Raw genomic sequence first — 16,083 nt, forward strand, 5'->3', positions numbered from 1 at the left:
CGACGCTCCCCATCCAACCTGATGGAGCTTGAGAGGTCCTGCAAAGAAGAATGAGAGAAACTGCCCAAGAATAGGTGCCAAGCTTATAGCATCATACTCAAAAAGACTTGAGGCTGTAATTTCTGCCAAAGTTGCTTCAACAAAGTGTTGAGCAAAGGCTGTGAATACTTATGTACGTGTTATATTTTCGTTCTTTATTTTTAATAGATTTGCAAAAATTTTAAACAAACTATTTTCACTTTGTCATTATGGGATATTGCGTGTAGAATTTTGAGGGGAAAAATGAATTTAATCCATTTTGGAATAAGGCTGTAACAACAAAATGTGTAAAAAGTGAAGCGCTGTGAATACTTTCCGGATGCACTGTATGTCACGACTCATTAGTAGTTCAGACTTTGAAGGAATTTGGCCAATAAATCTGATACTTATCGAACACAGTCTTTTTATGACTGTAAAAAATGCTTCAAATGTGGATTCTGCTGAAAAGAAGTTACTAATTCTAAATTCTCTAAAGGTGCTCTTGAAAATTTGCATTTAAAAGATAAATGGGACGGACATGATTTCTTTGTCGTGTTCACTCTTGAGACCAAGCGAATGTTTGGACCAAAATTTAAGAAATTCCCTGGAGGTGTTCCCGAGATATCGCGTTGACAAAAAAAAAAAAAGGACAGTCAACCAAAAAAAACAACATATCGCCTCCGGCTGTGGCTACTGCCGTCTGATAAAAAAAAAAAACCACATGGAAACACGAGAAAAATAAAACAAACGTCTTTACAAATTTTGACAACAAAGGTGCAACATTTAGAAAAAGAAACACCGTAGTTACAGAAAAACACAATCACGTCAAGAAACGTCGCTTTGGGTTTTTTGTAGTTGTCATGCCGCCCAGCAAACGACAAAACTGCAAAAGGTGTGTACTGTAATGCGGTTACATTTAGAAAAAAAAAAAAAAAAAAAAACAATGCAATTCGGGCTACAAAAACATCTCTTTAAAGAAATCCACCTAACATTCTTGCAGACTTGAACCCTGTCTCATGGGTAAAAAAAAAAAAAAAAAAAATCAGCTGTTGACCTTTGACCTTTGTCATTTGACACACGTCCACTTTTCACGCCGAGGCGAGGGCCAACCGTCGCAGCGACACGCTTGTCCTCTCGTGGACTTGCAGATGCATCACGCACGTTTGACGGTATTTCTTATAGTTTTATTGGTGTTGTTTAGTCTGAACTTTCTGCGGCACTCAGACAGTTTTAAATCTGGACTGTTACATTTTCCATGTACGGAACAGAGCGTGCATTCACGTCCACAGAAATATGATTTTTTTTTTCTCAATTCTCTGCCCTGTGAAGCGTCTTTGTGTCGTAAAAAATGTAAATGCGATGGAAGAGTTGGATTGAAAAGTCCAGAACAACGCCCTGGACTGTCCCAGCGCACGCACACACACACACACACACACACACACACACACACACACACACACACACACACACACACACACACACACACACACACACACACACACACACACACTGGCTGACACACTGCAGCCGTCATATCCTCTCACTGTGTGTGTGTGTGTGTGTGTGAATCACATGTGAGTAAGCGTGTCCAGTATGTGCGGCGTGTACAGACCTGCAGCAGGAGAGGAGTTAAAAGGTGGCGCTTCGAGGAGCTGTTATCATTTTCATTCATGTGCACCTCTCGGACCTGATTTCAGGATTCACAAAACATGAAGAACAGCTGGATTTCACTCTGCGTGCTTCTGACTGCGGTTTGTGCCGTCCAGGCGACCTACACATACTACTGTAAGTGTCTGAACGTTTTCCTTATCTTTGTTTGCATCCACAGGCTGAAAGGAGCTCGACATCTGTCAACTCTCTTCTGTAAACACTTTTACTGCCAACAGACCTGAACGCTGGGCAAAGATCTATTAATTACACCCTTTTGGCATCTAAAGAAAATTTATAATATTACGATTAAAGAGAAGAAAATGTGGCATTTTAATCGGGAAAATAGAAAATTGTTCATTTATTCTAAATAATTTAACTTCTGAATTTAGTTTATTCTCACTGATTAAGAGGCTTAACACTTATGAATATTGATTTGAATGGTGGTTTTTTTTCAAGTATTTATTCTTGTAAATGTGTGACATGCATAATGTGTAATTATTAATATGTTACAAACATGTTTACAATTTTTGCCAAAGTAAGCAGAAGTCAGAACTTTTTGTTTTAATGTCCTGAAAAGTCAGTTTTAAAAGAACCTTACTGGTGTTTTTTGCATGCTTTACTTCAACCCCTGTGTTTCATTACTGCTGAGCATTTTACCAACGATTACGCACCACTATATTCATGATACAATATATTTGTTAAGAAGTTAAGACGGAGCAAACCGCAAAGATAAATGAATGTGCTCAAGGACGAATGAAACAGTAACCCAGAGGTGATGTAACTGTCCAAAACAAGTGAAAAAAGAAACAGGGAATTGAACGTCATTAATTTAATATGTGCAGTATGGACAGAACCAATGATAATGATTAAAAAAAAAAAAAAAAATCAGTGCTTGTCTTAAATGACAAGCAGTTTAACCATTTTTCTCATTTCTATTAATTTATTTTTGATCACAAAAACACAAAGCCTGCTTGAGACACTGGAGAGTAATTGCATATTACCGTTATTGAGATGAGACTTCTTTAATACCGCTGGTGAGAAAAGGAGAAAATGATCAATTGTAGAAAGACTTTTCAAATGAGAATTATGAGATACTTAACCAAGATTTTGAGGGGAAAAAAATTGGCACTTGAAATCAAAATATGGCAAAACTTTAAGACGCTAAATCAAAATTGTGATTTTTAAGGGCAAAATGATTCTAAAAAAAGACCTTATTATTAATGTAATACTAGTTTTTTATGTCAACATTAGATTTTTAACACAATCATGAAATTAACCAAAAATGCTCATAAAAATCACGAGGTACCACACAGATTAAACAGCGTCTCTTCAAAAAACTATTTGTATTTATTTCAAATCGTTACCAGATTCAAACACTGTTTTTTTAAAGGGGGACTAATATTTGATGATAATAATGTTCCACAAAAGAAGGTGACGCAAGAAAAAACTGTCTCTGGGTGTGTCCGCTACTTTTTTTTTCTTCCCTCTGGCGAAAAAAAGAGAAATTCTCAGAGCTGAGTTATGAAACCGAGTGTCTTCCCTCTGAGCCGCAGGGTTCAGAGCCGCGCATGTCGGAAACCGTCCAACAAAAGACATCACACTTGAGCTCGTCGCCGCCGGCAACGCTCAGGTGAACATTAACTGCAAATCAAAGAGTGAGTCAGTGCATAATCAGCCGCTGATGTACTCTGAACCGCTGCTGAATCAGAGGCCAGGTCACCGGGGTGAACCTCGCCCCGACTGTCAGACAGACAAACAAACAACCAGATGCACCTTAATCACACCTCGGCCGCTGACATCGGTCTGTGTGGTGAAATGAATCAGTCACTGTCTGACTGAGAATTGAGACCAAACCACAACGTGAACTTCGAAGACCTTAAAATGTTACCAGCTGGACAAAAACTTTACATTTTAAAAGCTCTGGACAAAGTTTTTGTTATTTTTCGAAAGATTTTGGACTCCCACTTTCCCAGTGAATGTCGGTTCCCATTTATTGTAAGCTATTTCGGTTTTGGGCGGTCCAAAGTTGGAGGAAGCTTTCGAACGATCCAATGCAGACTGCAGAGTCGGAGATTAACTCGCGCCAATCAGCTTGCTGATGTAAGTGATAGTTAACTTGCAGCAATTCAACTAACTTGGTAAAGTGTTTTGATGAACTCTGCACGAAGCATTTTACGTGAACTTCAATAAAAATCCACAAGGAAAAATTTACGCGAATAAAAAATGCACTTTTATGAGACTTGATCTGCACGGAGGCTGATTCGTGATTCATATATTCCTCGAACTCTCATTCATGCCTCCCTTTCATTGTCACACTGGTTTACCACTAACTGCTGTGTCTTTGCGAACAGAAAGAACAAGCAGCAGCCTGTTGAAACGCTCCCTCACTTTATCACAAAGCTTTAATGCAGCGTGTGGAAAAAGTCTTTTCAGAGCTCTTGGCGTTTTGTTTTTTTGAAAGAAATGATCCGTGAGCTCGCTGCAGACAGACAGCTGCTGTGTTTCCTCACGCAAGGTGTTGGATCGTTTGGGTGGAGCTCGGTGGGATATGACGATTTGTCCGAGGGGCTTCAGGTTGAGAGGCGCGGGATTTTCTGAACAAACCACAGAACATACAAAGAGCTTGACGCTCTGTAAACATCTCTAACGCTCAGGTTAAATTCCAGGGAACCGTTTGTCTTTTAAATCAGATTTCATGTGGATATTACTTATTACGAGAGATTTTAGTTTAACGAGCAAAATTAAATTTAAATCTCAGTTGAAGTGACCGTACTGAAAGGAGCTCGAGTGTTATGAGGTGTAAATTTTACGATCTGAATTTCTAAAGTGAACCAAATATAATTTGAGTTTTTTGCTTATGTTGTTAAATCGAGTGGACAACTATTTAAATCATCAAAGTAACAAGAAAAGGTAAAAAAAACAACTGGAATATGGCTGAACCGTGTATGAAATGCTTTGGGCTTTTAATTTGAAATGAGATCTTTTAATTTGAAATAGTAACAAGAATTCCCAGGCATTCAGCCAACCAAAGGTTTACTTCAGCCATTTTTTTCAAAGATTACTTAGAGCTTGTAAGAAAAAACACAAGATAATTGTTGTATTATGTCATTGAGTTTTAGATAGCCTTAACGTCTTAAAACCACCCTAAATATCTAAAAGTTGTCAAAACCCATAACTAATAACTACAACCATTCCTAAACATGAACTATGATGCCTGAAGTACCCCCAAAACAGTGACAACCAAACGAGAGAGAATCTACTTTCTGCAGTAATGAGTGACAAACGGTACAAATGAAAATTCCAAATAAACTAAATAAAACAAAACTTTTGCTTCCTCCTGCAGCAACTGTGCGTTGCCAGTGCAACGGGAGATCTCGGTACTGCCTGCGGGACGGCAGGGGTCTGCACTGCGTCGACTGTCAGGGAAACACCGAGGGCCGCCACTGCGAGCGCTGCAAGGACGGCTTCTACCTGCAGGGGGCGGGGCCGAGCTGCACGCCCTGCCGCTGCAACATCACAGGTGAGAACACACCTGTCCATGTGACGCCACTACTCGGGGGGGAGAGAGAGAGAGAAAAAAAGAGAAGCTGTTCAGTTGTATTACAAACAACTCGATGTCTGAGTGGTGTTGCTTTCCCCTTCAGGTTCGGTCAGCGCAACGTGTGACAGCAGGGGGCGCTGCAGCTGCAAGGAAGGCGTCAGGGGAGAGAAATGCGACCGCTGCCCCAACGGACCGATCGGCCCGAACGGCTGCTCGCAAAGGTGAGAAAGATTCCTGAAAATGACCTCGTAATTGCAATATTGTCGTTTTAATTCAAACTGACACTTCAACTGCTTTCGGCACTTTAGCTTTGGCTGTCACTTCTTTCTGTGCTTTGTATTTAAACATCTTTTTGCCTCGGCGCCTGAACCTGAAAACCTGAACTTGTTTTTAACACGTTACATAAACTGACACTTCAACTTCCTTCATTTGTTTAATATGTGTTTCAGTATTTAGTACATATATTAGTATGAACACTTTAGTCCCTTTTACATTTACGTCTACTGAAATCCGTTTTCAGCACTATTTCTTCAACCAACACTTCAACTTCCTTCATTGATTTAATTCCACTTGAGTTTATTATAGTACTCAGTGTTTATATTGAACACTTTAGCTCCTTTTGGCTCTTCAAATGACACTTCAGTTCCTTTCTTTGTTTTCAGTTCAACTTCAACTGCTCTTACACTTAAATTGATTTCAGCTCTTACTCCTCAACTGACACACTTCAGTTTCTTTCAGCACTTTCACCTTCAATGACACTTTAACTTCTTTCTGTGCTTTCACTTCCGCTGAGTCTTTAATGTCTTTTAGTGTTGAAATTCCATCTCGTTCTTTGCTTTTTATTTCAACTACCGCCTCAACTCCATTCAGCATTTACATTTCAAATGCCTCTGCAACTCTTTTCAGTGTCTCTGATTTTAAATGATTAGATATTTTGGCAAATTTCAATGTGCCAGTTAGATTTCTTGCAGTTTTATGGCCACTTGAACTACTTTTAGTACTTCAGATTCCTGAGAAGACATTTGAGGAGCTCCAAACAGTTTCATCAGAAAATTTTTCCATATGTATTTTATTCTTTTTATCTTTTTCGGATCTAACTTCCTGTCCTTCGTTATGTTTTTCAGTCGTCAGCCCAGAGAGGATGCTGGGAGTTTGACGATGCCGTGTCTCTGTTACGGCCACAGCAGCCGGTGTTCAGCAAAATCCGGTTACTCCGTCCACAACATCACCTCCACCTTTAACGACGGTAACCACTCGCCTCTTCCCTTCATAATAAAAGACTCATGCAAAATTTCAACAGTGAGTTGTTTCAAAATAAAAGCGTCTGAATATGTGAGATCTCCATTGTGTTTCAGGTCACGACGGTTGGAAGGTGGGGACTGCTCAGGGTTTCACCCCCAACAACATTCACTTCCGCTGGTCACCTAAACACCAGGACGTGGAAGTGATCTCTAAAAACAGCCTGCCGGTTTACCTGTACTCCCCAGGTGAGATAAACCCCGCCTCCTCGACAAACCCTGCCTCCTCTATTACCTTATAGTATCTGCTCCCCTTTTTCCTTCTCATCTACTTTCTTTCAGGACTAATTTTCTTTTCTTTTCTTTTCTTTTCTTTTCTTTTCTTTTCTTTTCTTTTCTTTTCTTTTCTTTTCTTTTCTTTTCTTTTCTTTTCTTCTGGTTTCTTTTTCTTTTCTTCTGGTTTCCTTTCCTTTCCTTTCCTTTCCTTTCCTTTCCTTTCCTTTCCTTTCCTTTCCTTTCCTTTCCTTTCCTTTCCTTTCCTTTCCTTTCCTTTCCTTTCCTTTCCTTTCCTTTCCTTTCCTTTCCTTTCCTTTCCTTTCCATCCCTCCTGACCAGGTGTTTCCTCTCTTACCCTACAGACTCTTACCTGGGGAACCAGTTGCTGAGTTACGGCCAGAACTTCTCCTTCTCGTTGCGTCTGGACCGCGGCGTCCGACACCCGTCCACCAACGACGTGATCCTGGAAGGTGCCGGTTTGAGAGTCGCCGCCTCGCTGGGTGACCTGCGATCCATCGTCCCTTGTGGACAGAAGATCAGCTACAGCTTCAGGTCAGAGAATCAACCTGCTCAGACTTGAAACTCGTCCGCAGACAGAAAATCCATCACAGTCAGTTTTTTTTATACATTCTATATTTACGTGTCTCTCATCGCTCTCGATCAGATAAGCTCCTTCCACTTTGGTGCTGAATACTGTTTGAATTGGTTGTTTAAGGCTCTCAGCGAAGTGTCATCAGAGCAAGTTGGATCACAGAAAGAATCTGAGAGCCGCTGAGAGTCTGTTACCGGCCGACTGTGTTTACATGAGATTTACTGGTGGACTGAAACTGGAGAAACTGAGAGGAAAACTCAATATTTACTCCATGAAACTGTCAATAGAAACTAATTTAATCTGGTGTGAGGCGAGATCCTGATTCTGATAGAACAGAGAGTTGTAGTCATGATAGTAGATGATGATTGAAATGTGAATGTTGATGTGAAATATGGCCACCATCTCCCCTCCTCTTCCTCCGTTATGGTGTTTAATAAAGACCAGAAAACTGGGTTTTTTTTGTTGCAGGAAATTATGACATCACTGTGAAGTTGACCTTTGACCTTTTTGATACGGAACGTAATCGCTTCATTTTACGGCATCAGACATTTGAGTGACATTTTTTTTTATAATTAGCGTACAAATTCTCGAGTTAAGGCCACAAACGTGTTTCGTGAGGGCGTTGTGACCTTTGACCCCCAGAATCGAATCACTTCATCCTTAAGTCCAGGTCAACGTGAGGTGTCAGTGTTGTGAAAACCACCTCTTCTGTGTGATGAACAGGCTGGACGAGCAGCCCGGCAGCAGGTGGAGGCCTCAGCTCTCCTCCGTCCAGTTCCAGACGCTTCTGCAGAACCTCACGGCCGTCAGGATCAGAGCCACGTTCGGAGAAAACGGTGAGCTGCTTCCACACATCCTTCTTCTTCAGGTCCTCCTCTTCCTTTGTTCCTTCCTTGTCTCCTTGTTTCATTTCTTCCTTCCCTGTTTCCTTCCTTCCTTGTTTCTTAGTTTCCTAGTTTCCATCCCTGATTCCTTCCATCCTTCCTTGTTTCCTTTCTTGTTCTCTTCCATCCTTCCTTGTTTCCTTCCTTGTTATAATGTTAACAAGCAGTAAACTAACTTTGACCACCTTCTGCAGGATAGAGGATGATCCCATATGTGGTCAGAGATTTAACCGTCGCTGCTTTCATCTTCTCAGGACGCGGTTACCTTGACAACGTGAAGCTGGTGTCGGCTCGGCGCGGAGACGGCGCCCCGGCCGGCTGGGTGCAGACCTGCAGCTGCCCGCCGGGACACGAGGGCGACTTCTGCGAGCGCTGTGCGGCCGGGTTCACGCGCGGGGTCCCTGCGGACGGAGCCTTCAGCCGCTGCGAGCCCTGCAGCTGCAGAGGAGGCAGCTGCGACCCGAACAACGGAGAGTGTTACTCTGCTGACGAGACGCCCGAGGACCGCAGCTGCTCGGAAGGGTTTTACAGAGACCCCAGGAGGCCCGAGGCTTGTATGAAGTGTCCCTGTCCGGACGGGGTGTCCTGCTCACGGCCCGCCGGATCACTGGACCCTCGCTGTGACCGCTGTTCACCGGGAACAACTGGTGAGTCCAGAATAAACTCAAACGGGACAGGGCGATCAGTATGATGCCGTTTTCCGACTGACTGAATGATAACAGGACTGAATGTATTATTATAGTTTGCATCAAAAAATATATATACTGATAATCATTTGCCTTTAAAAGTCTTCAGTTTAACTTGACTGAACTAGTAACCCCCCCCCCCCCCCAAAAAAAAACATTTCTAACATGACTCCACGATGCTGTGTCTGCCTCCAGGCGCCAGCTGTGACGTTTGCCAGGAGGGTTTCTATGGCGACCCCGCAGGTATCTCAGGTGTGCGGCGCTCCTGCAGGCCCTGCCAGTGCAACGGTCACATCGACACCGCCGAGGCGGGAAGCTGCGACCGCCGCAGCGGCGAATGTCTGAGGTGTGTGAACAACACGAGGGGACGGAGCTGTGAGGCCTGCGTGAGAGGTTTCTACCACAGCCAACCCACCGACGCCTGCAAACGTAAGGGCCGCTTTCAAGCCTGGGTATTTTTTTCAAGGTTTTAAAATAATAATGGACTGATCTTTTGAAAAATAATCTAGATCTTCTCTGCAAGGATTTTCTTATTTTTCTGCTTTTTTTTTTTTTTTTAAATGTAAAATGAAAACTTAAAATCACAGAAAATAGTGAAAAATGTATAAAAATGTTCTCCAACAACCCAGAGATCAATTTTATTTCATATATGGCAAAGAAAAGCATTTTGTTACTTTACATTTCAGAATCTAAAAACAGAAGTAATTTAGCAGTTTGTTGACAAATTTTCTGGGTTTTTTTCCCAATCGGGTTGTGGGACCAAAAAAAAAACCCAAAACATTTATTAAGGTATTTAAGGAGATTTAATGTCAAAACAAATACTCCACAAATGATGAGCAATTAGCAGCAGTTGCAGAGATTGTATCTCTGAGGAATATCTCCAGGAATTTACAAAGTAGAACATTTTCTCTGAGGTTTAGGGAACTGAATTATGTCCGTGTAAATGTTGACTAACGGTTGTTTCCTCTGCTTTGTTGCTTAGCGTGTAACTGCAACCCCGTCGGCTCCGAGTCTCAACAGTGCGATGATTCTGGTCACTGTCAGTGCGGACCGGGCTTCGAGGGTCTCCGATGCCAACGATCAAACTGTCCCGCCTGTTTCAGCCCCATCAAGCAAAAGGTACAGCTGTTTTACCAAACCTAAAATGATAAAATGTCACATAGGTTTTTTTTGTGTAGCGCCCTCTGCTGTGTGGACACCTGCAACTACAGTTTGATTCCACGACAAAGAAGTTGCTCTTTAACAAAAACAAAAGTCTGTATGACACAAAATGCAGCTTTCAGAATTATTAAAACATCTTATCAGCTACAAATATGAGAAATTTGAAGTTTATAAAGTGCTGCTGTTGTTTTGTAATTAATAAAAACTATCTTTAAACTCCCCTTAGATTTTCATTATAAATAAAAGCACTGGATGGACATTAAAGATGCCTTTTAAAATGTTTTAACATTTTCTTTCGCCACTGTAGTTCAGATTTATCCTTTTTTTTTTTTAAAGCTGCATTAACTAAGTTTTTGGCCACTTGGGGGTAGCAGAACACAAAATCTGACATTTATTATCTGTTAATAATTACATGTTAGCAAACAGCTGCTGCGTAAAAACAAGCTGAGTGTGAAGGTGTTTGTTGTGTTTCAGATGGAGGCTTACGCTGCCAAACTGAAGGAGCTGGAGACTCTGTTCTCAGACGTGGACGGAGGTTTGAAACCAGCCAACAGCGCTGAGATCGAGGCCGGCCTGAAAGTCGCCGAGGAACTGGTGGTCGACCTGAAGGAAGAGACCGAGTTGTTCACAGGTAAGGAGTGAAAGTATGTTAGTATAATCAGGAAAATGTACTTAAAAAGGTAAAAGGAAAAATCCCCCCTGTACTATTAAGAGTCGGTTGATATTCAGCTAATTATCCAATGTCTTGGAAAAGGCTGCTGAGAATTTTCTTCATTAATTAATGGATGGATTGGTTTGTAAAAATTCTGACAATTGTAAAAAAAAAATACTAATCACAATTACCCGAAACTAAAAGTGACACCAACACCTCAAAATGATTGAAAATAAAGTCATTAAAATAATTAAAAGAAAAAGTAGCAAACGAGCACATTTTAAAGCTGGAAACATTAAATGTTTGACATTTGGCTTGAAAAGTTATTTGTTTTCAATAAATGTTCTGTCTTTTGACCAATTGGTTCAGCGCTCCATGTGGCTGTTGGGTAATTTTAAGTTGCATTTAAACATCTTGTTTTATCAGCTCATCAAGTGTTTTTGCAAAAATCGTGTGTTGCATAAAGCCCCAGAGTTCTTAGTCAGATCCCTCGCTCCTTCCCAGCTCGTCCAAATATGGTCACTTCTAGCTCCATAAAAAAAAATAACCAAGATGGCGACCGCCAAATGTCAGACTGGAGGCTTCAGCATTTTCTAGCAGCATCTAGTGGACACTGGAAGAACTGCAGCTCCTCCTCAGAGTTGATTGCTGCTCACAGAAAAGACAAAAACAGTTCAGATCATCGTTTAGGGGAAGTTATGGAGAAAGTTTCGGTAGAACATATCATACAAAATAAAGCATTATGCTGATGATGTCCCACTGTCTGTGTCCAATAGAGCTGGAGAGGAGACTGCAGGGTCGTCTGTCGGGCAACAGCAAGAGTCAGCTGGAGGAGAGGCTGGACATCCAGAACATCGCGGAGGCAGCCAACGACATCAGACAACAACAGCAGACGTACGGGGCGAAGGTGGAGGAGGTGCAGATGCTGATGGAGGAGATGCAACGCAAACTGCAGGAAGCAAAACGCAACCTCAGATCGGCTGTAAGTCTAAAGCTGAAACTGAAATAAAAAAAATAAAAAAAACAGGTCTTCAGAAATAGTAAAGAAGTAGTTTGCGGGACGTCGGAGGAACGTGATGACGAAGATTTTAATGTTTTTCTTGTCTGACATTTCTTTGCTGTCAGGAGTTTCCTCTCCGTGACGCTCCGTTCGGTTCAAACCCCCTGAATTCGCTGGTGCAGATCGCAACGAGTCTGGCTGACAAGTAAGTCCGTCGTGTTTGGCTTTTCGATGTTATTAATAAATCAGTAGGTCACTGACCATTGGTCACCCGGTCTAATTTCCTTTTCCTTCCACGTTCCAGACATGAGACGCAGGCGGGTAACGTGGAGCGAACCGCCAACGGGGCTCTGGGCGACTCGCAGAAGAGTCTGGCTCTGGTCCGAACCCTCATGAACAGAGAGAACAAAGCCAAAGAGCTGATCGGAGACCTGAAAACCATGTGAGTAGCTGCGGTTCGGTGAATATGATACTCTGACATCGACTTTACATAAAAACTGATGGAAAACGTTCAGATCTCATGCCGTTTGTAGATTAGTTCAATGATTCTTGAAACTAAATGTTCCCGTGTGTTCCAGGTACGACCAGACTTCAGCTCGGGTGAAGGGTTTGGAGAACCAGGGGACCCATCTCAGCAGCGAGGCCAAAGACGAGAGCAAAATGGCGGACAGCATGTTGAAAGACATCACCAGCATGGAGCAAAACATCCCGCCGTCCCTGAAGGTAATGGAGGTCAAAATTTGTTGTTGGTTTGTCCTTATGTTAGTGATTATCATCATTTGAATGTGATGTGTTTGTTCAGTGTCTCTGACTCCCTGTGTTTTCCAATGATGCTCAGGGTGAGGTGGACGCCATGGTTTCCAGGCTGGACGGAGTAAAGAGGGCGGTGGACGAGGACCTCTCAGGCTTCAAGGCGCTTCAGGACGGCGTGCAGCAAGACACGGCCGCCACCCAGGACCTACTGGCCAATGGCAAAGATGCCCAAAAGGTATGGAAGGATTGTGGGAACCCAGACAGACATTTAAATATAACACATTGAACTCTCCTTTTGTTGGTATCAAAGTGCTAAAAAAAGACAAACCAACATACTGACCAGTGAATCCACACGGAGCTTTTGTTTGAAGTCCAACTTGACCTTTGAAGGAACCAAGAATGAGATGCTACTTGGGCTGTTGATAGTTGTCAAACTTGTCAAAAACTATTTGTTAGTGTTTGTTCTCTTAATTAGAATTTTGAAGCGAGCTGGCTGGGTGAGCTTTTCTGGTTGGCTACCCAATGTGGTGGATAGCATATTAGCTGTTAGCCTAGTAGTTCAGCAACATGTCCAGCATTGGTCACTACATCTCCAAAGTTCATGAAGGAAACTGTTTCACGAGAACATTGAGATACTTTCTGGTTTGATTGGGAACCAGTTAAAAAAAAAAGAAAAAAAGAAGGAGGATACTCATCTGAGAATTAAATCAATCATTTATTTTCTTTCTGGTCTAAGTTTTTGCTGACTTGAATCCCCTCATGTGTGACATAACTTCCAACTTTGACTCATTTTGATCTCCGCAGGAGTTCGACAAGCTGCGGGACAGAGTGGACGACGCCAAGGCCGTCGCCGAAGGCGCCCTGCAACGCATCAACAGCAACACCGACGACCTGGACGACGCGCTCAACGCCCTGAGAGGTAGGCAAACTCGCCGATACGCTGATAGATTCAAACAAATATTCTCATCGTTTTCCTCCACAAACTGAAGCTCGACTCGGCTTTCCTTCGCAGGCTTCGACCAGCAGATCGACGGCGGCAAATCTCTGGCCAATGACGCCATCAACCGTCTCCCCGGCATCAACGGCACCATCCAGCAGGCGGTACGCAACAACGTCGATACTCTGTCCGCTCTGGGAGACGTGTCCAATGATTACAACAACGCGCTGGGAACCATCAACGTGCTGGAGAACCTGGTCAACGGTCTGGAGGTAAAAAAAACAAACAGCTGTGAACCTTTAGAAAAATATTTAGCCTAGCTTAGCAAAAAGAAGTTGCTAGCAGGGGGGGGGATGTTGGCCTAGCACCATGAAAAGTTAAAATTGAAACCAAAACTTCCCGACAGTGAAGTGTTTAATTAGTTAGTTGATCTACAGAAAATATTTTGTAAAAATAATAACCTTTTTTTGTGCTTTTTCACAGAAACACGAGTCTTGTTAAAGTAAACATGAGAGTACAAATTTGTGATTGCTAATTATTTACATTGGCAATGATCAAAATAGACCCGATGTTGGGACCATTACTTGTTTCCTTTTTTTAATTAATGATCTTCTAGAAATTGATCGTGATTGTTTGTTCAGTTGTATGCAGATGACACTTTAATCTACACATTGATTCCAGTGTCGGATCTCTGCTCTGTTCGTAACCGGGCGTTTCGTAATGTGTATTCTTCAGGGAACACTTGGATCGTTACCGTCTCATACCGATCTGCTGAATGAAGCCACCAAACTGAACGGGGAGGCGAAAGACTTGAACTTGAGGACGCAGGCGACATCTACAGACGTGGCCTTAAAGCTGGACGATGCCAGGACGATGAAGGCTGACGCTGAGAAGGTAAACTGTCCACGTAGAGATGTAAACCGTCAGGGATGAGACTCACGAACAAAGACGGGTAAAATGTAAAAGGGTGTAAATGTTTCCTCTGCAGGCGGCTGACGCAGCGGAGGGAGCTTTTACCAACGCAAGACAGACCCGAGAAGCTGTTGGAAAAACGCTGCAAGACATCACCAATATGCTGGCTAACATGGGTACGTACTGGGTTTTTATTTGATGGGTTATTTAAGTGCTCTTAAATGGTCAGAATTGGGATAAGACGCTGTTCACTTTGATCAGGATTTGTTGGAAATTTTAAAGTTCACCTGTAGCTGCCTGACGGTCAAACTGAACCACAACATCCATTTCTTTTCATTTTGACCCACTAAGTTTGACTTAGCTTTTATGTCTTTACACATTTGCAAAATATACAAGTAAATAGACCAAAACAAATGTGATGGAGACAAGCAGAAACGTCTCGAAGGGGCTGAATTGTGACCCCACTTTAATCAACCGAAGAGAGAAGGAAACTAAAATTTAACCAATTAACTAAACTAGTGTAGAAGAGAGAAAAAAACAAAACATTAGAAAATGTCAAAATTAATTACAACAAATTATTTATAAAGTACAAAAACGTTTGCCTCATGGAAGTGTAGTAACAAACCTACGAAAAAAAACAGTCAAATTATATGTAAAAAAAACCAACTATCAGTTATACGAGGCCTTTCAACCACCATGAGCTGCTTTCTTACCCTCTCTGCTCTGCTTCTTCTTTTCCTCAGACCAGCCCGGCGCGGTGGATGAAAAGTACCTCAAACAGCTGGAGGATTCTCTGGCCAGCGCTCAGAGAAACGTGGAGGGCAGCTTGAGGCCTCGGCTCAGGGACGTGGAGGAGCAGGACGCCGCCCAGCGCCGCCGACTGACCGGGATCAACCTGGATATCGACACCATCCTGGCAGACATCGCTAACCTTGAGGACATCCTGAGGGCCGTCCCCAACGGCTGCTACAACAGCCCGCCCATCGAGGAGCCCTAAGGACTGTTACCTCCGACTCCACGCTGAGACTCTTTCACCTGCTGAGACTTGTCAACCTCCTGAGACCCTTTCACCTCCTGAGACCCTTTCACTCGCTGACACTCTTTCAACCTGCTGAGACTCTTTCACCTTCTGAGACTCGTCAACCTGCTGAGACTCTTTTCAACCTGCTGAGACTCTTTCACCTTCTGAGACTCGTTAACCTGCTGAGACTTGTCAACCTCCTGAGACCCTTTCACCTCCTGAGACCCTTTCACTCGCTGACACTCTTTCAACCTGCTGAGACTCTTTCACCTTCTGAGACTCGTTAACCTGCTGAGACTCGTTAACCTGCTGAGACTCGTCAACCTGCTGAGACTCTTTCACCTTCTGAGACTCGTTAACCTGCTAACTGGATCTGGCTTCAGAGTCCCGATCCACTCCATCAAATGAATTGAAACACCTGACCTGATATTAACATAATGAACAAAAACATGGAGTTATATTTTCATATAATGAAAAATTAAGGATAAATTAAGGGATTGTTCTGAACAGGAAGTGCACTCTGTCCTCGTTTTTATACGACCACATTTTTTGTGTCCATATTTCTGATAATGATGTGATGTGAGTGAATGTATTAGTATTTATAACTGTACGTACAGTATCAGTTTCTTTTTAAACCTTTATAAATTCAGTGTTTTTATTTGTTCTGTTGCCAAAAATGTTGAGTCATTAATGTGTGTGACCTGCAGAAATATTTATATGTATCTTGACTGATTAAATAAAAGCTGTTGCACTTTTTTTTTC

At 42.4% G+C, this 16,083-nt stretch overlaps 1 protein-coding gene across 1 annotated transcript in view; it reads left to right on the forward strand.

Annotated features, from left to right (window-relative positions):
* The window catches only part of lamc2 (laminin, gamma 2), an 18,070-nt gene extending 1,994 nt beyond the window's left edge, over positions 1-16,076 (forward strand). The window contains exons 2-22 of the mRNA XM_069722825.1: positions 1,716-1,803; positions 5,012-5,188; positions 5,313-5,430; positions 6,334-6,455; positions 6,565-6,696; positions 7,086-7,275; positions 8,039-8,151; positions 8,454-8,846; positions 9,081-9,314; positions 9,868-10,004; positions 10,521-10,677; positions 11,475-11,680; positions 11,824-11,903; positions 12,003-12,140; positions 12,277-12,421; positions 12,537-12,686; positions 13,256-13,370; positions 13,464-13,660; positions 14,124-14,282; positions 14,377-14,476; positions 15,044-16,076. Of these exons, the coding sequence (XP_069578926.1) occupies positions 1,728-1,803; positions 5,012-5,188; positions 5,313-5,430; positions 6,334-6,455; positions 6,565-6,696; positions 7,086-7,275; positions 8,039-8,151; positions 8,454-8,846; positions 9,081-9,314; positions 9,868-10,004; positions 10,521-10,677; positions 11,475-11,680; positions 11,824-11,903; positions 12,003-12,140; positions 12,277-12,421; positions 12,537-12,686; positions 13,256-13,370; positions 13,464-13,660; positions 14,124-14,282; positions 14,377-14,476; positions 15,044-15,297 (3,393 nt within the window). The 5' untranslated portion in view covers positions 1,716-1,727 and the 3' untranslated portion in view covers positions 15,298-16,076. The remainder of the gene's footprint in view (positions 1-1,715; positions 1,804-5,011; positions 5,189-5,312; positions 5,431-6,333; positions 6,456-6,564; positions 6,697-7,085; positions 7,276-8,038; positions 8,152-8,453; positions 8,847-9,080; positions 9,315-9,867; positions 10,005-10,520; positions 10,678-11,474; positions 11,681-11,823; positions 11,904-12,002; positions 12,141-12,276; positions 12,422-12,536; positions 12,687-13,255; positions 13,371-13,463; positions 13,661-14,123; positions 14,283-14,376; positions 14,477-15,043) is intronic.
* The last annotated feature ends 7 nt before the right edge of the window (positions 16,077-16,083 follow it).

This window comes from Brachyistius frenatus, unplaced genomic scaffold (assembly GCF_029030835.1).
Source record: "Brachyistius frenatus isolate BFR_SWC_R1_liver_20210118 unplaced genomic scaffold, ASM2903083v1 Contig_306, whole genome shotgun sequence".
Taxonomy (NCBI): Eukaryota; Metazoa; Chordata; class Actinopteri; family Embiotocidae; genus Brachyistius; species Brachyistius frenatus.